Raw genomic sequence first — 23,303 nt, forward strand, 5'->3', positions numbered from 1 at the left:
TGGTCGGTTCGAAAGGCGAGCGCGGGAGCGGCGTGAGGCGGCCGGGCCGGGCCGGGCCAGATCCGGTCCGCTCGCTCGCTCGCTCGGTTACGGGGTTCTGCGCGCCCGTGGCCGCTGTCCGAGGGCCTCGGACACTCATCGGACCGGGCAGGCAGTAACAGCAACAGCCCTGGGCGGCACCCAGCGCCCCAGCCCTCAGCTTGCACCAGGCCTCGGTCAGTAAAGGAGACTTCTAAGGGCGTGGAGAGATTTGGTTTGTTCAGCTTGAAGAGCAGGAGACTGAGAGGGGGACTCATGGCAGTTGTACAGCTTTCTCCTGAGGGGAAGGGGAGGGGCAGGCAGTGATCTCTGACCACCAGTGACAGGATCCCAGGGAATGACCTGAAGCTGTCTCAGAGGTTTAGACTGGATATGAGGAAAAGGTTTTTCATCCATTGGAGAGCTGGCCACTGGAACAGGCTCCTCAGGCCAGTGGTCCCAGCACCAAACCTGACAGAGCTCAAGAAATGTTTAGATGAACCGCTCGGGCACCTGGTGGTATTCCTGGGATGTCCTGCACGGGGCTGGGAGTTGGCCTCTGATCCTTCTGGATCCTTTCCAACTCAGGATATTCTATGACTGAGTGTCTGTGTAAGTTATTGCATGTATTTTAACTTGCTATGGTCTAAGTCTGTAGTAGTGCTGCCCTTAGGACTGCCATCAGTGTCAGCCAGTTGTGCCAAGGTGCGGCTCTGTACAGCTTTGAAGGGAGCAAGTCCCCTGAGCCTGCCTGTGACTTGGTCTTACTTTCTTTAACTTTTCAGCTTTCCAGGTGGTTCCATCATGGATGAAACTGTGGCTGAATACATCCGAAGAACTGTGCTGAAAATCCCAAGGGATGAAATCAAGATGATGCTGCAGAAATGGGGCTTTCTTTCTGAGGCACAACTGCAGACTCTAAATTTCCACCAGATAAAGGACAACATTTCTCAAGAAGTTGTTCAACTCTGTGAGGTAAATCCTCTCCTTCAAAAAATCTCATTGACATACAGGATGCATGAGAAGCATCATGAAAAAAACTGAAATATTAATCTTTGACCACAACACAGCCTCAAATGGCACTTTGTAGTCTGGAAAATGTAAAGCTGAGCTGGTAACACCATTGATTTTGTCTGATCTATAAGAGTGTAGAACAGCCCTATACTGAGTATGCAAATATAAGTTTTGAGCTCTAAGTTACATATGGTAGATAAAATTTCAGTATGTTAAACCTCTTAAAAAATGGGTGTATTTCTAAATTGTAAAATAAATGCATTGATTAAGATGTATACTCATTACAAAGTCCTGATTTAAAGCTATTTAGTATGGGTAATGATAGCACCAGTTTATATCTTTTAGACTTTTAATTTTTTTTAACTTTCCTTGGCCAGAATTACTTCCATTCAACATGCTATAAGCAAAAAAATTCTATGATCTGATTTTAGTCTTTATATGTACCAGAAGTCTTTAATGTCGTAACCCAGATGGATGCAGTTATTACTGATACATCTTGAATCCTATAGCTTTTGGTATGATTCTCTTTGAATTTCATACTCAAAAAATTGCTTGCCTGGAGTGTAGGTCAAACTACAGGAAAGAAACTCTTAAGTAATTCTCATCAGATGGTAAATACCATATTTTAAAATAGCATTTTTTTCTGAAATACTTGTATCTGTAACAAATTGTGTCATGCAGTTTCTTAAAAATCTTTTCACGCTGTAGAGCATAAATAAGCAATAACCAGTAGGTTAAAACTCCTGACAGTGAAATACCAGTCATTGTTGCATTGTTATAAATACCCACTCACTTTCTTTCTAATTGCTTGTACATCACACTGTAAGGATTACATTCCTCTTGCTGCCTCTCCAGAGGAACATTTAAACCTTGCTGAAATAGTTTTCATTGTTGATTTCTCAAAACTTGGGACCAGGTGTGGTGCCTTTGAAGAGAGTGTGGGTGCTGTGGGCTTCAATGCAATGTCCTTTAAACTTCCACAACTGAGATTATTTTTCATTTGATAAACAGTGTGATCGAGCCTTCTGGACCTGTAGTTCATCATGCACTCTTGTTCTTTCTAGGAAAATTCTGCAGACATAAAGCAAGCAGCAGCTCTAGACATAATTTGTAAGTAAAAAGTGAATTAAATGATATAAAGTTGATAATGCCAATAATTACATAGTGTTGACCCTTGTGGGGTGCAGATGCATTTGAGGTAAGCACATCACATTTTAGATGAATCTTATTGGATGTGGCCTCTTTTACAAAAAGCTCAAGATCAACAAAAGTATGTAACTCCCAACTCCAATATCAATTCACAACTTGTTTAGACAGTAGTTTAAATCTCAAGGTTTTTTCTAACAGTCTAGATGTCTTACATTGGGCAGTTGAGGTAAAACCCTTCTGTAGACATTGAACCCTAGGGATGCCCTTTATTAGCCACTCACCAAATTAGAAAAGAACTTTACATCTCTTTAATTTAAAAAAATCTATTTTGCTTTTATAATTGCTATGAATGGTAGTTCAAGAATGTTAATATTATATTGCATTGTCAGAAGTCATATTTTTTAAAGTAACCTGTCTATAAAAGTATTGTAAAATTCTTTGCTCCTTTAATTCCTGTTTCATAGTACATTATATTATTGAGCAATTCCTATTTTTCCTAGACAACCACATCTACCAAAACAAAAGAATGTGGAGTGTTTACCAGATGAAAAAATCAGGTAAAATGTCTTTCCTTGCTGTAATCCCACAATTCTCAGCAACTTCGTGCTGTGCTGCCTCATATCCTACATTTTAACCACTATCCTACATTTTCATGCAGGTTCATCTGGATTTTTTCTGTAGAGAGATTTTTAACATTTTACTGCAGCCTACTATGGATTTTTCAATGGAGATTATGTTTAATGTTTTTAGAATACTTTTCATTATCTTCTCAAGCAATTATTACACATTAGTAATTTCTAAATATTAATCTTTTCTCTGTATAAAAATAACATGGGTCAGAAGTAAAATACAGCTTTGTGTATAAAGTTATGCAACTTTATTTTTTTTCTGCTTAATTTTGTTTCAGCAAAACTAAAAGCATCTCTAAACTACTTGTAAACACAAATCTTATTTCTGGTTGGGTTTTTTTGTCTCATATAACAGGAGAAGAATTGGAATATTTTGACATAACAGATTTCAAAAAAAAGTTTAAAAGACGACTTCGGTCAGCCTTGAAAAATGTAAGAATAAATCCATTCTAAATTTGCTTCATGGCTGTGGTGTCAATGTTGTTTTCATAACTGTTCCTCACAGTTCGAGTCAAGAATTAAATGGAATTATTCATTTGGGAATAATAGGAACTGCATGTGAAATATGAAAAATGTATTGCATATCTGGTTTAGTGACTTCACAATTGTGCTGGAAGGAAATAAAATGCAGGTTTGTGTTAAAATGTGACTGGCTTCAAGAAAGGCAGTTGGTGGGTTTTTATCAAATCTTTGCCCAGTTTGCAGAAGCCTTTAGTTGCTTTATCTCACCAGCTTCATTTGGGCAAGGGAATAGAAAATGCCTCTGGCTGATCACCTGTGTCACTCCATGACACCCAGTGGGTTCCCATTCATAGCAGGAGAGGCCCACAAATCCAAATCACACTCACAGCAAATCAGCTGCAGCTCACATCACTCTCTTAGAATAAAGTTTTGCAGTATTTTGGGGTTTTTGTTGTTTGGTTGTTTTTTTTTTTTAAGTCAACCTACTTGAGTCAAGGTAGAAAGAAGTAAGCAAGGAGCAAATCAACAAGAATAGAAATGGGAATGTTTAGACTTTTGATTGTGTATTCTATTATATTTATAATATATTATATTCAGGTCTAAAATCACAAGTTGATCAAAAGTTTACTTTGTCCATAAATGGACATATTGAAATTATTGCCACTAGCCCTCCTTCTAAACAGACATCTTTGTGTTGTTTTCCAAAAAGAGAAATCAGTGCTTTTGTAATAAGCTATTTTCTATTTTCAACCTTCAGAAAAAAATGTATATTGACAGGAAGAAAAACAATATTAGAGTTTGAAAGGTAATTCTTCTTTTTATCCCAGTTTGTGAGGTTGTTTTTCTGTGGAATTTTTATTTAAATACAATCCTTCTGCCACTTAGTGGGGTTTTTTTTTATTCATGCAGTGCTACTAAATTATGCTTGGGTCTTGTGAACAGAGATGTTAAGAGATAAGAAAATGTTTATGGATACCCAAATGTGTTGGTAAATCAAAACTTTTCTATTTCCATCAGGTCACCATCACCTTTAAGGAGTATGAGGATAATGCAATCTGGATTAGAGTTGCCTGGGGAACACCACATAAAAAACCAAACCAGTACAAACCCAGCTATGTTGTGTACCATTCACAGACTCCCTATGTCTTCATTTCTTCCTCAGTGCTGAAGAGCACCTTGCCTCTGCTCTGTCAGGTACAGATTAAAACTGCTCAGACCCTGACTTCCCCACAGTCATGTAGAGCTATAATTGGGTTAGCTTTTAAGAGGATTGGTAAAGATGCCTCACTTAACATAATTTGCTAAACTCCTTTTTTTTCCCTCACCTTAGCTCATGATACAAATGGGACAAAACCCAAATCTTTGGATTGGTGCATTTTGAATAAGTTCAGTTAATTGGGATTTGTACTGCTCCTGAATTTCATCTCTTAACCAAGTCTTGGACAGTATTCCATTAAATTGTCTCACAGAAGTGGAAGAATATTAGATCAACACTGTTAACTTCAAGAACTAAGCATATGAGCTCATCAGGGAATCATTTCTGTTTATTTGTGATGATCAGCTTTTTTGGTAGTGTTTTTTCCTCCATTTAGAAATTTCCTCAAATTTCTGTAGTAGTAATTCAAATATCTTCTGATTCTGTTTGTTTATTTTTCAGCTGGTAAGACTAGGGGACTTAGCTTGTTACTACTGTGAATGCTTTTAAATATTAACCTGAGCTGTATAACAATCTCTGCAATGTTTTTTCAGAAATAAAAATCCTAGCTAAAGGCCAGTTGCTTACCTTGGAACAAAAACATCACAATGTCTAGAGATGCTATGTTTTGTACATATTACAAACACAGTGATGATCAAGTCTGATGTTAAAACAATTTCAATTTTTATTTAAAGGCCCTGATTGTTGCTTCCAATTACCATGACATCCGTGAAATGGAGCTTCGAAGTCATTCTTTAAACTCCCTTAAAGATATTGTCTTTAAAAGATATAGCCAGGTGAGCCACTTCCCAAGTAAATCCTAAGTCTTGCTTTTTGTTTCAGGCCTAGTTCTCACCCCTTAGCAAGGGGGAAAATTCACCTTTTCCAAGAGACCATCAAGTTAAAATAATATTGAACTACTGAGGTCGACAGCCTTTCATGAAGGTAACATTGCAATGGGGATGTAATTATTTGGTATCCCATATACTCTTTATTATTGTAATTCCTGATGGCTAAACTCAGACTAAAAATTAGATGAACAATTCAGTCCTAAGCTTTCTTAGCATCCTTTCATTAGGCTTCCTAGAGCCATGAATTGAAGGCTGTTGGAATGGGTGCTTAGTCTCCTCATCCATGCAAAACTTGTAAATAGGGAAATGTTCACAAATATCCTAAGACAGGCTTCTTTTTATTTTTCAAAATTATGTTGGCTTCCAGACTTCTAGTAATGGTCAAAATTTTGAAGATCATTCTTCCAGAATAAGAAATAAAAGGAAATATATTAAAGTTCCTTTCAGCTAGAGGTTCTAAAAGTAGAACTGAACTAAAATAATTTTTCTTCTCTCTCTCTTTCTCCATTTAGAACTTTCAAACTAACACTCCAAAACCTCTGCCAGGAGGGAATGTAGAACCAGAAAATGGTATGTATAATTGAAATGTAAAGGCAGTTTAAATGTCATTCCTGCTAGCTTGTGAAATTGATAAAAGGTACATATGCTCCATTCCCATTATGTTATCCTTCCCTGGTGCCTTAATACGGGCTGGCACTGGGAGAGGTCGGTATTTCCCATGAGTGGTACTGGACATGGAAACCAAATCCACTTGATGCCCAGTATCTCACATTAGCTTGTGTTTTTCTCTTGGTAAGAACTGAAAATATAAATGGTAGAGACAACTACCTTGGCCAAAAAAAGAGTGCAATGAATTCATTAAAACTATTATTTACAAATTTTCATTGGAATAATCTGATTAGAAAATCTGGATTGCAGCAGCTGACAACATTGTCTTTCTGTTTTCTTTTTCCTACTCTTTTCCCCTGCAGCAGATATAAGGATAGTTCAAGAAAACAGAAGTGAGAAAGAAAGAATCCACAGACTGAACCAGGAAGTTTTTGGTAGTGGTCCCCAACCAAAACTCGAATTTGCACAATACAGGGTAGGAAAAGCAACCAATTTGATTTGGGGTTTTCTGATTTTAATGTAGTGGTAGTTAGATTGAATTTCAAACTTAAGAAATATTATGGGGGTTTTCCAACTTTAGGGAGGGCATTTTAAAATAAATGAGTTAAAAGTCTCTGTAAGAAACAGGCTGAAATTTGATCAGAGTTTTAGATTGTGTTTCAGTCTTTCAGCCTTGTGAACTCAGCATTTTGCCCTGTTTTTGTAACAAAAGTAGATTTAGACTAGCAATGTGTTGAAGCATAACAAATAAGTGTTATTTTAAGTACATACAAAGTTTATGCTATGTATGACACCATAATTGACTTCTCAGTGATGCACAGGTTTTATTGCAGGAACAGATAAACTGAAAATTCTAAGAGACACCTAATGTTTTACAGTATTGCTCAACCAGCTGCCTCTTGCTTTCAGCAGAAAATTCTGCCACATGGTGGCACCCTCAGATTTTACTACAGCATTCCTCCAGCTGGAATCATGTTAACATTACAAATTGATAACAGTCTTATTAAATGTTTAAATGTAATATGCAATAACATATAAATAAAACACATTTATTTCTTGTACTCACTGGTTAATTTTTGTGTTAACAGCTTGAGACTATGTTTAAAAGTGATCCTAAGATGGATGTTTTGGATAAAAAAGAACCATTCAGATGTTTGGTCAAGTTTTCTAGTCCACATCTTTTAGAATCACTGAAATCCTTGGCACCAGCAGGTAAGTGTTCCAGCTCTGTAAAATGGATGGAAATTCCAGAGTTTTAAATATTTTTGTCATCTTACATTCTGCTTGTGTCTTGCATAAGGGCGCAACTTTATAGTTGGTTTAGAAAAAGAAATGTAGAATAAAAATGTTACCACTTTAAAAATTTATTCTAAACTTATTCTAATTTATTCTTAGAATTACTGGTTTGTATATGGATACTCAGGCTGTGGTTTTAGTTTCAGTGGTTTTGTTTTGTGCTTCAGTTTTATTAACAGTTATTAAAGGTAAGTAGTGGTTGAGTTCAGCAGCAATTATCTGTGTGTCTCTCTCTCCCCAGGTATGGCTGATGCACCACTTTCACCACTCCTTACATGCATACCACATAAAGCTAGGAATTACTTTAAAATTAGGGAGAAAAAAGGCTCATATCCAGAAAGTTTTGTAAGCCCTTAATTTAAAACTGATTAATAGAGAAATATGCGACTCATTTATTACTGGTATTAATCTAAATCATCATAAGGTTTTAAAAAATAAATTATTCTTTCTTAATACCCTAAAGTTTTTTCCATATTATGGCTCTGCTTGAATTATTTTTCCACAGTCTTTAAACTTTGCAACTAGCTTTTTTTATTAGTTAAGGCTAACTTCTGTTAAACAGAGATGATAGTTATTTTAAATTTAAATGTGATGACTGCTCTTAATTGTATTTATAATAGTATTTGTGAAGTTAATAAAGACACAATAATAGCTGTAGCTATTCACTTTGCTATCATAGCTGTAGATGGCTACAATATTCCAGGTGGACTTTCATATTTTGGACAGAGCACCTGCCCTGGAACATGGGAACAGTCCCTTTCAAATGGGTGGGTTCCCTGGCTGCAGCTCAGGCATGTTTTTATCTAAGTAGAAAAATTGTATTCTAAGACTATTTCAGGGCATGGGGGAGAATGGACTTTTGGAATGCAGATGTCAGTATGAAGCTTCCATCCAGCTTTAGGAGGGATTCATTAATTCAGCTTCCAAAGTCTTTCTCACCAAGGGCAACAGCCAGTAAGAAATACTTGAAAATTTGCCTGTTGCTATTAATGTCTTAGAAAATTTTATCTCAGAAGAATACAATGGAAAAGGCAGTATTTTCTTTTGAGGAAGTTACATGTTTTAGAATATCTCAATATTTTATCCTTCGGAAATCCTTGCCCGCTGATCTGGATTTTTGCTTGGGAACAAAGATTGGAATCAAGATGGCGACAGTCACTAAGGCAAACAGCTTTGCAATGAAATTCTTTAGAGCTGGTAAATATTGGCAATTGTATAGACATTTCCTGTTTTGTTTTTTGAGATTGATTTGAAGATTCATTTAAATTATTCAAGTTCTTACTTTTATCTGGATTGTTTTGTATGTACTTGGTGTATATAGAATTCCAATATACTTTCAGTATCTCAGTGTGCAGAAGCAGCCATATTTCCAGAGGTTGTATGGGAATGTTTTTGGCTTTAGACTGTAAATAAAGGTGTAAATTAGGTCTTCTCATGAAAGTTTGTTTGGCCTGACTTGAAAACATTACTTATCGTATTCAGATTTTTGGTTTGGTTTTCAGCATCTCTATAACTCACACATGAAAATAGGTTTAGGACTATCTGCTAGTGGTATGGATTTTAGGAATTCCACCTGTGTGATTTAAATGTTGATTTGACAAAGTACTTAACATAATGTTAGGATTGTGGAAGAATTCCAGGTTTGGTGTGATAGACATTAAGAGCTGGCTCTTAACATATTCACTATACTTCCAGGATTCAGATCCATTAAGATTCCAGCATATATTTCACTCTGTGCAACTTGTTCTTCATAATGCTCTCTCCCAAATAACCTAAATGCCTGAGAGGGCAGTGATTTACCATAAAGGTAAAGTTCCCAAGTGCTCTAGAACACTGTCAGTACCTGGCCTACTGCCTCTTGTTTCTGGGAAAGGCAGCCTCCATCGCCTTTTTAGTATCTCTGATTTTCAGAGATGTTTTATCTCTAACTTCCTGTAAGGAGGGATATTCCAGGAACTACGCAGCATTTCCAGGCAAGGAGGTGTGTATTTATTAATTTGTCAGGAAACCGTTGCAGCTCTGGGGTTCCTTCTTGCTGAGCAGGTGTCCCCATGGAGGAGGTGAGGACAAGAGGGAATGTGGAGACCAATCTTGTCGTCCCCATTCCAGTTGGTCTCTTCCAGCAATTTGGAAGTTTGGGGTTGGACTAGATGATGTTTAAAGGTCCCTTTCAACGCAAACTATTCTGTGCTAACCCCCAAGCAGCAGAATGCCTGCAGCTGAGGGCACAAGGGCTGCAGGAGGAACACAGATCCTGGGGCTACATCTATGGTAGAACTCTTACCAAAAACTGGTCTTCATCTTCTCCCTTAACTTGACCAGCTATAGGGGAAAAACCTCTGTGTGTTGTGTGGGTGATTCCAATATTAGGAAATCAGAATATTCTGAGTTGGAAAGGGACCCACAAGGGTTCTCAAGTCCAGTTCCTGCCCTGCACAAGACACTCCAACAATCCCACCCTGTGACTAAGAGTGTTTTCCAGATGTTCCTGGAGCTCTGTCAGGCTGCTGCTGTGACCACTTCCCGGGGGAGTCTGTTCTAATGACTGTGCTCTGGATGAAGAACCTTTTCTTAATATCCAGCCTCAGCCTCCCGCCGGAGTTTAGGCCATTCCCTCGTGTCCTGGCCCTGACCAGCAGAGAAATCGGTGCCTCTTCTCCACTTCCCGGTGCAACACAATAACCGCAGCCCCTGGGCCGTGCAGCGGAACCGCCTGAGCAGTGTGCGCCGGGGGGGGGTGCCGTGCCCAGGCTGCCACTCGCCGTTTCCCCCGCGTGTCCTGGTGCGTCGTGTGCGCGCTTTGTGCCGCGGGAGCGCGCACGAGCCCGCACCCGGCCGCACCGCTCACAGCCGCCACCGCGGGGCGCTGGCGGCCGGGGGGCGGGGCCGCGCCACGTGCCTCATGAATATTCAGCAGCGCCGCCGCCGATTGGCCACCGCCCCCGGAAGCGGAGCAGGGGCCGAGCAGCTGACAGCAACATGGCGGCGGCGGCCGGGCGGCGTGGCGGGGGCTTGGGGCGGCCCCCCGCGCCCGTGAGGGACGTGCCGCCCGCCGGGGAGCTGGTGCGGCCCTCGGTGACAGAGCTGTCCCAAGTGCGGACCAACATCCTGTGCACCGTGCCCGGCTGCGGGAAGGTGCTGCCCAACAGCCCGGCCCTCAACATGCACCTCAGCAAGGCGCACCCGCTCCAGGTACCGCCGTGAGGCCGGGCCGGCCCCGCCGCCCCCTCCCGCTCGGCCCCTCGCCGTGGCTGCGTGGCTCTGGCGTGGCGCAGCGCCGTGTTCCGCCCCGGGGCCTGCGGCCGGCTCGGGTCCGGGGGGCGGCTGCGGTGTTTGCTGTGCTGGGGTTTGGTTCGTAGTGAGACTGAGGGGCGGTGTGATTCCCCACGCTCAGAAGAACTGGGATTCTTCCGAGAGATTCTGGGACAGTTGGGATTGTTCAGCCTGGAAAGGAGGATGTTGTGGGGTGACCTAATTGAGGCCTTCTCGTACCTGAAGGGAACTCACAGGAAGGATGGGAACAAGAGACTAGAGTGGCAGAACAAGGGGGGACGGGTTCAAAAGGAAAGGGAGTAGGTTTAGTTTAGATATTAGGAGGAAGTTCTTCAGTGTGAGGATGGGAAGGCCCTGGCACAGGTTGCCCCATCCCTGGAAGTGTCCAAGGCCAGGTTGGATGGGGCTTGGAGCAACCTTGGATTGTGGAAGGTTTCCCTACTCGTGGCACAGGGATGGAATAAGATGATGTTCAAGGTCCCCTTCCAACCCAAACCATTCTGTGATTCCAGATGGGACTAATGAAGGGTTTCTCGTTATCTCTTGTTTAAATTTCCCCTTGTGAGAGGCCCCTGCAGGTCCCTGTATAGATACAAAAGTGTGTATGTGACTGGGCTGGCCAGTTATGTTGAGGATTCCTCTAAAATTACTTACAGAAAATGACCAATTTTGCACATTTTTGTAAACATACCACAGGCAGTTAGGAGTTCTTTGGGACACAGCTTCTGTTGTTTTACTTGCTTATCACCAATCTTTCTGCAGTAAGACTTTAAAGCCCTACTTGTGAGGTGCTGTGCAAACATGCAGCATTTCCTAACCTTATCAGCTGGCAAACCATCTCCATCCCAGTGCCGAGGGCTGTTATGCTGGGGTTTTGTTTGTTTTTTTAAAAATGTCTGAGCTAAAAAAAAACAGCAAAACAGATGGATGCCATTTTGGAAACAAGCCCTCATTTCCATAATACTCCTGAGCTAAGCATGTGCTGGGGGGGAGGAGAACCACAGTTCAGCAGGCACACATTGAGAGTGGGCCTTTCGGAAAGATATCCTTTTCCCAAAATTGTAATGCCAAGTGTGCAGGGACAAATTGTATTCCTGGAAAACTTCAAGTGCAGCATTCATAGCTGCATTCTGAAAGTGCAGCCTCAGTGGGTGAACAATAAACATCCCTGTTCTGTGAAATGGCTACAGAGTTAAGTGTGCGTCACACGTGCTCCTTGGTGAGGAACAAAAGGAAATAGTGTCAAGTGCACTTGCTGTCTTGTGTCTCTGGGATGTTTTCATTTCATTTCCTATACCTACTAACAGCTTCACTGTGTGTTATGTGTTAGATCTCACATGTCTGTGTGGGGGGAGATACAGCAGAAGTTCCAAGTGTTCTTTCAGGTCAGCAGAGTCATTTTGGTTATGAGCTGATGCTCTGAGCGTGCAGTGCAGCTGGTGGGTTACATAACTCAGGGTATGATGGGTGAGCAAATCCTGCTTTCTCACCCAGCTTGCTGTTAGCCACCAGTGCTTGTAGAATTAGAGCATAGTCCATACACCTAATTACTAAATCTGGTGATAGCTTGGAATAAATACTGGAAAATGGATGCATGCAGACCTTCAGAAACTTTTTGACTTTTTTCAAGGGCATTGTAATTGAGACTAAAATGTTGTTGAGGCTTAAGGGAGACTAAATATTTTAATATTGGTATTCCCTTTTAAGAGGTAGCTGATTTCCCAGATAAAAATAATTTAATAGATTGCATTTATTAGTGGAATATTAAATTAGTGAAGAAGCAACTTGGCAAATGAGATGGTAAGAAGATATTGGGGAAGGAGAGAACACAGTACTCCTGAGGAGAAGGGAGGATGACTTGGTTAATTTTCATCAATAAAAGTAGCACCAGTAGGATGTTTTTATACCAAAACCCATGAGGGATTGCAGTGGCAAAGGAAGGACATTTACATAGAGACTGCTCTGTAAAAACAGAGTCAAGTGCAGCAGTACCAGGTTTTGGTCTTGTGAAGTGATAACAAACAGTTTGATCAGCTCTGGTTTGTAGCAGAAATACCCTGAGGTGGGAAACACTTGCAAAATACATGAATGGTCATACATGAATGAGCATTTAGGGTAAAGCTGCTGTGAAAAGGGCAATCCTAATATATGGCAGAGGTATATTCTATATCAGTACTGTTGGGTAAGAATCTCATTCAAATAAGTTCAAATGAATCAGAAGATCTGTAGAAAATAACTGCTAAGGGTGATTAATGGCAAGTGTTTCTGACAAAGGGAAATTAGAAAAATTTGGCTTGTTTTGCCTAACAAAGAAGATATGAAGTGTTGATATATAATTTTTTTTGGCTCTTTGACAGAGCATGAGCTAATTTAAAAAATGAGAGCAGTGGATATAAACTTGATTTTTTAATTTTAATTCTTTGGTCTTTTGGCTATATTATTTTATGGGAAGAAGGGAAACTACATGAAGCTAGAAGAATTCATGTAAAGTGGATTACTATGATAACTGGGAGGCTGTAGTCAGTGTGAACTGAAAGGGTAGCACACTCTTGGGGTAGGTTGCTCAAATACTGCACTACCACAATAGTTGTTATCATTAGGATAAATGCACTTCTCTCCATGTCCTATTTAGTAAAGAAATGGCTGAGCTTTGGCTGCAAAAACCCCCATGATTTAAATAGTTGACTACAGTCTACTGCAACATCACTTAAAATTAATCCTTTGGAGTAAGCCTTTCTGGGGCAGGAAAGCAAGACGTCACTAAGTTCACCTTGACTAAGTCTGTAGCAGGGACTGTTAATTCCTGCTTTCCCAGTTGTTGTCACAAGCCATGGCAGTATTCCTTACAGTGGAAGTGTCTGCACTGGGAGAAGTTCATTGGACCAATATCTACCAATAATTTTGGTGGGTGGATGTTGTAGAAACATGGAACATAAAATCAGGTAGGTAAGGAAGGAAGCTGTAGGAATGTCTGAAACAGGAGTGGCCAGGTGGGCTTTGAGAAGATGCAAGATGAGCCATTTAGAGCCACAAGGACTTGGGAAAGGTCAGAGCAAGATTACTGTCCATATACAGTATCTTAAATGTGTAGAGTATGTCTCAGCTTGTCACAACTAATGTGTTGTGGTCTCTGCCACTAAAGGCTGTATTCCAGCTGTTAAAAAAGCATTTTATTGGTGTCTATAAAGCTTTTAAACGCTTGGTATTATTCTATACCTTAGTATTTCAGTCATTCTGAATAACCTGACTGAGGTTTACCTGTTAAGTGGCTGAACATGTTTGCCCTATTGCTCTGTCAGCTGTTGGGTTGTAATGTTAAATATAACACACTTAATTTTTTATTTAGGAATAAGTAACTCTAATTTCCAGTTACTCAGCATATTGATATCATCTGCAGTGAGAGAGGCCAAACATAGCTTTGATTTTAAGGCAGATCTTCTTTTCTCCTGAGGTCTTTGACATGTGATGAAAGTGTTCTGTGTAAAGTCAGGGTTAAAAAGTGGAATTGGGGCTGGGACAACTAGATTTCTTTGTGTCATGTTCCTGTTTAGGGCAGTGGCTCTAGGAGGTACAACAATAGTCACAGTGATGATTCAGCAGAGGTAGAACAGGCCTGTTATGAATGGGCTGTCTACAGGGAAAACTGCTGTACAAGGTGCTTAGAAGGTAAAAATGTTACATGAGAATTCCCTTTTTAGAGACTTATTCCAGGTTTTCTTGGTATGGCAGGTGATCATTTTGGTCAAGAGGCTCTAAAAGTTGTTTGTTTGGGTCTGTCATTAATAAAAATGAACTTGTGACAGTGGCAGCACGTAACAGTGTTGTGTGGAAATACAACTGAAATGTTGCTTGAAGGGATTACATTTTACAGATTATCTTAGTTTAAGAGGTGATTTGAGGGAAAACAAAATCATTGAATTATCCCCCTCCCCAACTTCCTGAGGTGCAAATGAGAGGATTTCAAAAGCAAAGCGGGAGTGGCTGAGGACAGCATTGTTGGGTTGTGAGTAACTGCAGGTGGGTAAGGTGGGGGTGTGAGCAGTGAAGCCCTTTGGGCCCTGGCAGCTGAGGTACATACTTTGTTTGCTTCACACTGGGAGGGCTGTTGTGCTTTGTGCATTCTATGTGTTTGGTGTAACCTGTGTAAACACCACCAGCTGGAGATCTGCCCGAAGAGGGAGGTAGGGAGTGACTGGTGTGAAATCAGCCTTCAGTGAGCACTGACTGTGCTCACTGTCCTCATTCTAAGAAAAATCAGGTGCAGAGTTGAATCAGGGCATGATCCCACTTCTTCCCTGAAAAATCATCTTGGGGATGCCATCATGGACTACACTAACTGGCTCTGGGGACTATGTTTGGCCTCCAGTTCAGTCTCAGCATGGAAGGAGACTCACAGCTACTCTGAGCATCAGATTTTAAATAGTTCGCATTTAATATTTTTGCTTAGACACAGATGCCTGATGCTTCCACTGAGACCCTTTCAGTTAGGGTATGTCTAGAGGTATATGTGTTGTCTGGTTTCCATGCCAGTGTCCTCAGTAGGAAGGAATTCTATGTTGTTGAACAATCTGGACAATCCCACTAGTATGTCCTTCTTACATGTACTTTTGAGGTCCTCTTTGATTAAGTTGTGTTGCTTTCTTCATGTGAGGGTCAGTGAGACAGCTCACATGGAAAGCCTGGATAGATTGGTCACTTAGTGTTCAGAGGGTCAGAATTAGCATACCAGTTGTTTCATAGATTTTAGTGAGATTTGGTTCATGATCTAAATTAAGTGGCAGAGCATACTTGGCATTTTTCATTTTTATTACAAATAAACTCTAAACAGTGCTAACAGAATTCTAGTATCAAGGATGGTGTTGTGTTTGAGTGACTAATCTTAATGGAGCTTCATGTACTGTGCTACTAACACATTGAATCAGCAGTCTAGAGTAATATCTGTATGGAATTTTTTTTTGTCTCAAATAACAGGAAACATGGGACAGGGAGTGTCTTGATAAAAGTAAATAGTACAGTACCACTACTCCATAGAGCTTGTAATTGCACATGGTAATTTTGATGGGACATTTGCAAAGTGGCATCCACACAGGGCAAAAATTCCATTTGAACTTTCAAATCACATAGGAAAGTGCCTCCAACTCATTGAGATGTGTAAACTCAGTGAGCCATAGTTGATATGTATTCTGAATATTGTCTTGAATATGCAAACCTGTAGAATTGTCAACTTATCAAATGGTTCTTTTTCAGGACGGAAAACTTAATGCACCAATAAGGAAGGGTTTGAAAACTTCACAGAAATTCTACTGCTGTCCTATTGAAGGCTGCCCTAGAGGACCAAACAGACCATTTTCCCAATTTTCTCTTGTAAAACAGGTATTCCTGTTTCCTGAAGTATTTTCACACTGATTTAGTCCTGTCTCTACTCCAAAGAGTGTGCACTTTTGCATACAGATAACGAGCATAACCTCTCAGCACATAGCAGAAGTTAGAGAACTGTATGCAGCAACTCAAGTGCACATGTGATTTAGGAGTTTGCATGTTTGCACGCTTGTATTAGAGGACTTGAACCTTTTGATCCGACAGATGCCAGTGTGTTCTTCTAAACTAGACCAGAGCCCCTCTCCACAAATGATATAGATGGAGAAAGATTTAAGAGGAGGGGAAAAAATCACCCTCATCAGTAGCAACTGATGGAGTTTAAACTGTGGCTGATGCTTTTAACTGCTTTTTTCAAGTGGTCAAGGATTAAGAGCTTTTCTCTGCTTTCATACCAAAATACATTTGATTACTAGTTAACCTGTTTAAGAAAATATATAAGACTTGTTTCTGCATTAGTGAGCAAAAAGAGCACTGTGCTGCACTTGGTTACCTGTGCTGAGCTGGGGTTACCTGGAGGAGCTGAGTGGCTGGCACTTGGTGCCATAAATGAAAAGGAAAAATTCTGGTGTTTGCTGTGGTGTTGACCTGTATGACTTGAGATTATTTGTAGATCCTCAGGAATGTGCACGTTTTGCAGCATAGACTTACTGTGCCCTTTGGGCAAGGTTGATCTGTAGATTTATTGATGTCCACAGGAAGCCTTCAATGGCATTAGAATGGGTAGATGTTTATCTGTGTTTTTAAGATGCATGTAGCATCAGCAGATTTGCAAACTTCAGATTCTCTCTATTGACTTCTTTGAATTTATTTGTAGTAACACTTTAAAAAAAAAATTAATGCTACACTTCAGTGCAACTTAGCAACTAAAAAATTGCAGATATTTTCTCCCCTAACCATGATTTTCTTTTTTTAATCTTCACTGAATGCTAATGTTTACTTTCCCTTGTGTATTCTAGCACTTTATGAAAATGCATGCTGAAAAGAAGCACAAATGTGATAAATGTAGTAACTCCTATGGCACAGAATGGTATTTGAAACGGCATATAGAGGTCTGTGGCAAGACTTTCCAGTGTACTTGTGGGTGCCCTTATGCCAGCAGAACAGCATTACTGTCTCACATTTACAGAACTGGCCATGAAATCCCTGCAGAACACAGGTAAAAGTGAAGCAGTGAAGTAATGATACGTTCATCACCAAGTCCTGTGTGTCTCATGTGCTGCCTTTTTGTCTCCTTTCTGTTGATTAAATAGGAAATTAGGATTGTGTTGTTTTAGCTGCAAAGTTTGCAGTTTCTTTGTTGCTTTTAGGAGTTTCTGTTTTGTTGAAGGCAGTGGTGGTCATCTGATCAGTGAGATCTGGTTTCCTTACAGAGAAAACAAAAAGTACTGATGACACTGCAGTGCTTGGCATAAATGGTGGGTTTCTTGTTGCATCTGCTTTTGTGGTTCTGTGAGAGTAGACATGATTATAGCTGGTAACTGAGGTGTGGAATGCAGTTCAGATTATTTTCTTGTACAGTCTAGTCATTGTTGTAATTGTTAGTGGATATATTTTTTACCACCTATGCTTAGATTTATAGTTTCAATATGTCCATATATTTCATAAAGGGCAATCTACTTTCTGAAACCTAGCCTGTCTTTGAGGTTTTGCTGCTGCAAAATTCAAGTTTTGTGTGAAGAATTGCTATTTTTTATCTTCCATTTCCATGAGAGACCATTACCTGTACACGTATTTTAAGAGCTCTGTCCCTTCAATGTTCAGTCTGAGTCAGTGTCAAAATAACACATTAAAAGTCTTCAGATCAGTGTGCTTAATGTAAGAGGGGAAGAAACCATCTAAACTTGCACATCCATTTGGAAACAGGTCTTCATAAGGGGTAGTGTTTATTCTTTTTTAGAAGGAGAGGGTGAGGAATGACATTTAGCAAAATTGAACTTCATGGAGTCTTTTTATGTTTTAATCTGGATTAATTGTCTTCTGGTATCCAACCTCATCTGTGACTTCAGTTGGTATTTTCAATGCAGTTACTCAAAAGAATGGAAGGCAGATGTTCTGTGTTGGAAAGAAGTATAAATTATTGATCTCATGTTCACAGGGATCCTCCTAGTAAGAAAAGGAAAATGGAGTCCTCCGTTCATAATCAGCAGTTGGCAGAGAAGGCAAATGAAGCATTCAGCAATACACACAGTACTGCTCCTGGCACTCAGGAATTGGAGTCCTCTGAAGTGAAAGTAGCAGCCTCTCTTGAAGGCTCCTGCAGTTCTAACTTCACAAACCAAATGCAGCCAAAATGTGCGCCAAAGATGCTTTTACCCAAGCCCAAGGTGGCTTTGGTTAAACTTCCAGTGATGCAGGTTGCTCACTTGCCTGTATATGTATCTGCAACAGACTCTTCTGTCAAACCTGCTGTAGTGGCTGTTGATAATCAAGGTTCAGTTGTAAGTACTGTTCATTTATTGCCTCAGTCTATAGGAATCCTGATTCCAGCCCTGGAGGCAGAAACACTTGTATTTAAAGACAGTATGCCTGTTTCAAAGGTGACAACTTCTGGTGATCGTGAACCAGTAAGTACTGGTGTACAAGTTGAATTGGACAAGGTGACATCAAATAACCCAGGACAAGAGCTGGGGAATGTTTGTCACAAGAACAAAATTTCTTCGATAAATATACAGACTGACTTATCTTACATCTCACAGAGCTTTGTACCAGCTGCAGCCTGGACTCCCAATTCTTCTGTGTCCTCTTGTTCTCAGACAGATCTGTCATTCAGTTCCCAGGTTTCGTTGCCCATCAGTGTACAGACACAGACACTGCTGCCTGCTTCCAAACTGACTTCATCCATAGCTGCTCAGACTGATGCTTTCAGTCAGGGCTGTTTTCCAACGTGTGGCATTTCCAGAGAGACTCAAACCAGCAGGACACAGGACTGTATTGATGGAAGAGTACAGATGGACCAGGCTGTAATGTGCAGTGACATTTTTGACAATGTTCCTTCATCATATAATGTTTCTACTGACATTGAGCTTCCAGAAAATAATTTAATGCCTGCAAATATAGATCAAACCTTGCTGCAAAGAAGTAGTTGCAAGAGCCTGAATCAGGATACGGTTAAGTCTGAATCCCTTATCAGCTTCAATACACAGACTAACATACTTCCACCTCAAAATACAACAGATAATCAAACCCAGACAATGGACCTGCTAAGTGATCTGGAAAACATTTTTTCAGGAAACATGTCTGGCCAGACACTGGATAATCGTGGCCTTTTGTCTGAGACGAGTTCTAATGCTGACACACATCTTCCATCTGCTCCATCACAGAGCACAGGGATAGACTTCGACATCGAAGAGTTCTTTTCAGCATCCAACATCCAAACTCAGACTGAAGAGAGTGAGCTTGGTACCCTGAACTCTGAGCCAGTTTTGGAGTCACTGGACATTGAAACTCAGACTGATTTCTTATTTTCAGATAGTGCCACTCAATCATATAGCTGCCGAGGCAGTTCTAACTTCTTAGGTTTGGAGATGTTTGATACACAGACACAGACAGACTTGAATTTCTTTTTGGACAGTACTACCCATCTGCCTTTAGGAAGTATTCTGAAACAGTCCAGTTTCTCGATGAGCACTGACTCATCTGATACAGAAACCCAGACAGAAGTATATATGGCTGCTAAAAATACACCTGCTCAGAATATTGAAAGCAAAGTCCAGCTCAGTAGTGCTGAGACCCAGACTATGGATAGCTGCTTTGAGAATCTGGGGAGTTTATTCCTTACCAGCAATGAAACACAGACAGCAATGGATGACTTCCTTCTGGCTGACTTAGCCTGGAATACAATGGAGTCCCAGTTCAGTTCAGTAGAAACACAGACCTGTGAAGAGCTGTGCTCCTTGTTCCAGAGCTCTGACAAGCCCAGCCACTGAGTGCTACATAATATAACTGTTTCTTGTGGTTTGAGTTTAACTTATTGGGGTGGGAGAGATGGCTTTACCAAGTGATCCACTTTGCATTATTGAATGTACTTGTCACAAGCAGTTGACCTAAGAGACTTTTCATGCTGAAGGTACTCTATTGAATATGTAACTTTACATAAACTATGTGTGTATAAATAGAGGGGAAAGGGGGGGTTGTAACATGTTAATGTACATTTGAACCTTAAAAAATTATGTGGTGCCTATGTTTTTTCCTCAAACTTCATTATGAAGCTGTTACTGCTTTCATCTAAGTGGAAAAACTTTTAAAGTTGTTCTCTCTATCTCTCTCTCTATTCCTGGCTTACATGCAGGGTTCCAATGTGCTGGACCAAAACCCTGACCTGTTCAGTTGAGATGCTTCCCTGAACTTGTGGGGGAGGATTCTATTAGTGTAAGCTACTTCTGTTTACTTTTTTTAGTAGCTTGTGTTTTAAATCCGGCATGAACATAATCAGCCGTATTGTCTTCTTTTACGTTATGCCTTCACAGCTCTTTCTCCTGCATAAGCTGACATTTTCCAAATACCTGTCCAACACACTAGACACATAGAGATTCTTGAATTGTTGAAAATATTTATTATTAAACAAGTGTGTAGAAGGCAGTATTTTTTTTTTCCCTGAGTGGCCCTGATGCTCTTTGAAGGGTAGGAAAAGAACTTGGAATTCGTAATGGTAGGGAAAATTAGTATGTCACCCTTTTAGCTAGTGTAATAAATGGAACTAACATTTTTAGAGTCTTCAGAAGGGATTTGCTTAAATTATTTCTGTCTTGAAGATGCAAATGTTACAATGTGTGTGCCTCAGAGACTGGAATCATTTGGTTTTGCTGAAATTCTCCTAGCTTTATTGAGATACGAGTTGAGAAATGTTACAGTGGTTTACGACCTTAAGAGAAATCTTTAAAAATGGACAATTAAATTCCTTAAAACACTTACCTTGACTTCTGGTTTTGGACTTCCTGCTTCCAAAAACAGTTGGAATTCATACAGCAGAGCTGGGAGATCAGCTCACAGAAGCCCTTTCAGAACAGCTCTATCTTTCTTTTGCACTTTGATCTGCAGCCTTCAGTTCCTGCAGCTTTCACAATTTCCCAGTGTACAGTCAAACTCACACAAACTGATTTTTCAGAGAAGAAGCATATGACCCCTTGGCACCTTTTTTTTAATGTTTAGGTTGCCCCTCATGCCACTGTTTGCAGTATTTTCATTTACATTAAGCCAGCGAATGTATGTTGGAATTTGGCCTTAAGTAATTTTTGTCTCTTACTATAATATCATGAAATGTATGCCTCTGGTTCTGTACTGGACACGTTTTAGATTCTGTAACCTTAAAGGAAAACTCTTTGTGTCAAATTCCTGGGCCTGTAACAGACTTTACTCCTCCATTGTTAGAGGAGAGGTATTGGCTACATATTTACTGTGATGCCCAGCAGCAAATGTATGTCCAAGCCTTAGGTTTTGAGGACTCCCTATGCTTTGTGCTGCATATTCTCAATTCAAGGATGTGGGAGGTTAAGTTACTCATCCATTGCAGCCAGCTTGTTTTTGTTGCAGATGAGCAATACCTTTCTTTTTTCCTTTTTTTTTTTCCTTTGTCTGTTCTTAATAGTCTTTATATTGCTGAGGTGAGTGTCTTTACTGAAATAATCTCTTCAGATTAATCCTGAAACTCATATTGTCCTCCAGAAACCCCGTCTCTATTGCCTGTTCGATTTTTCAACATTTCTAGGTGTGATTTCAGACACTTCCAGTATGGCTGAAGAAACTGCAGAACAGAATCTTGCAGTTCCTCAGGAGAAAGTCACTCTGCTGTGGGGAATGCCCCCAGGTTTCACAGTGTCTGTAGAGTTCTCATCTGAAGGGTGGGATATATTTAAAAAAGGAGGACTTCACTTGTAATTTTGTTTCTTGTGAAGATGACTGACGCATATTTACTTGCCTACTTTGAAATTGAGAGATAAGATAAAGAACAAAATTAGGTTAATTTATTCTATTGCAATATCTTTCTAGCAGTGTTGCAACTTCACATTTTAAAGTGTCTTTCCTTCTCCTTTCTTCCCCTGGCTGGAATACCAGAGAATGCTTCTTCATACACTGATGTCTATGTTTCCCATGTGCAAGTTGTCTGTACTGACATGTGAAAGAGAGGCAGTCACTGTAAACCTGGTTTGGGCAAAGGGTATTTTCCACATTCATTACCTCTGAATTTAGAAAGTCAGCCTTTACTCTGCAAGAGAGAAATCTTGAGTGCTGAGGAGCAGAATTACTGAAGGATTTGAGTTATAGCCATCTGAGAGACCAGCATGGTTTAAAGTACTTTGAAACTAATTTACAAATTAGAGTGATAATTGCCATGTTATTGTGTAAACTAAAGCCCTTAGCGTAAGGGACTGTCAGGAACAGACCCAAAAGTTTGTGTGGACGAAATCTTATAATGTAATCATTACCCAGTTATTGTACTTTTTAATTAAAATTCTTTCTGGGCTTTGACCATTTTATTAGAACATTCAAATCACAATCCTTTCACTCATTCTATTTGTTTAAAACAGTTTTCACTTTGATTAGGTGAACACAGTACTACAACATGAAGTCATTTGTTGAAAGTGCGGTATTAAGAAACTATTAAATGTCTGCACTGTCTTAGGAAAGATGAAATTCTGACCAAAATTAACTTCTTTCTTCACTAATTTGGTTCTCCATAAATTATTCATTAAAGTGAAAAACAGGTTTGGATCATGTATGTCTGGCATACGTCACTCAGTTTGGATTTATTAAGTGCTTTTGTGAAAATGTGAAGACTGCAGCCAGACTAAATAGTTTGGTGAATCCCACAGAAAACTTCATGAAACCTGATCTGAAACACTAAAGCTGAATATTACAAATTCTTCACATTTAAACAAATTTTGAAAAAGGCTGATTTTCTATTTTTGCCTTTGTTATAAAATAAACTTCAGACACAACTATTTCTGGGTAGAACTAAAATGATACTCATCTCCCTTTTTCTGCAGTTTGTCTCTGATTTGATTTTCAAGGCACTGTATTGTAAGTATTGGTCAGCAGTGACTTACTGTCTCACTCTTTTTTTGTATCCTCTATTGCCATTAGAGCTGCTATACAGAAAGTAACATCAGATTCTCTGTAGCCTCTTAGCACAATTTTTTATCTGGAAGTGACATTAATGTTATGTGTACTTACCCTTTGTGTTTCCTGCTTAATTCTGCTACGCTGTGATTGCTGGTTCTTGATCTGGGTGCCTGTGTAACACTATTATAAAATTGAATTAGTACTTTTGTAGTTTCATTTGTGCTTTTCTTTAAGATACAAAGAGTCGAACAAAGGAAACAGCAGATTTGGGACTTTCACTCAGTGAGAACATATTCACAAATAAGCTGAAAAATGAAAGGTCTGTCTTGTTGCCTTCCGTATGTGTTTGTCAAAATGCTAAAAGTTTGT

At 39.9% G+C, this 23,303-nt stretch overlaps 2 protein-coding genes across 2 annotated transcripts; both read left to right on the plus strand.

Annotated features, from left to right (window-relative positions):
• Positions 1-9: 9 nt before the first annotated feature.
• CENPN (centromere protein N) lies at positions 10-8,663 on the plus strand. The gene is made up of 11 exons (XM_059857407.1): positions 10-215; positions 804-993; positions 2,097-2,142; positions 2,682-2,738; positions 3,166-3,242; positions 4,290-4,466; positions 5,163-5,264; positions 5,831-5,888; positions 6,290-6,402; positions 7,016-7,139; positions 7,465-8,663. Exons 2-11 carry the CDS (start codon positions 823-825, stop codon positions 7,578-7,580), a joined length of 1,041 nt encoding a protein of 346 aa, XP_059713390.1. The 5' UTR covers positions 10-215; positions 804-822; the 3' UTR covers positions 7,581-8,663.
• Positions 8,664-10,183: 1,520 nt separating this feature from the next.
• ATMIN (ATM interactor) lies at positions 10,184-20,785 on the plus strand. Its single transcript, XM_059857408.1, has 4 exons — positions 10,184-10,415; positions 15,744-15,869; positions 16,832-17,031; positions 17,971-20,785. The coding sequence occupies exons 1-4, from the start codon at positions 10,203-10,205 to the stop codon at positions 19,799-19,801; spliced, it is 2,370 nt and encodes a 789-aa protein (XP_059713391.1). The 5' UTR covers positions 10,184-10,202; the 3' UTR covers positions 19,802-20,785.
• Positions 20,786-23,303: the final 2,518 nt, after the last annotated feature.

The sequence above is a fragment of the Haemorhous mexicanus genome, chromosome 12 (genome assembly GCF_027477595.1).
Source record: "Haemorhous mexicanus isolate bHaeMex1 chromosome 12, bHaeMex1.pri, whole genome shotgun sequence".
NCBI classification, from domain to species: Eukaryota; Metazoa; Chordata; class Aves; order Passeriformes; family Fringillidae; genus Haemorhous; species Haemorhous mexicanus.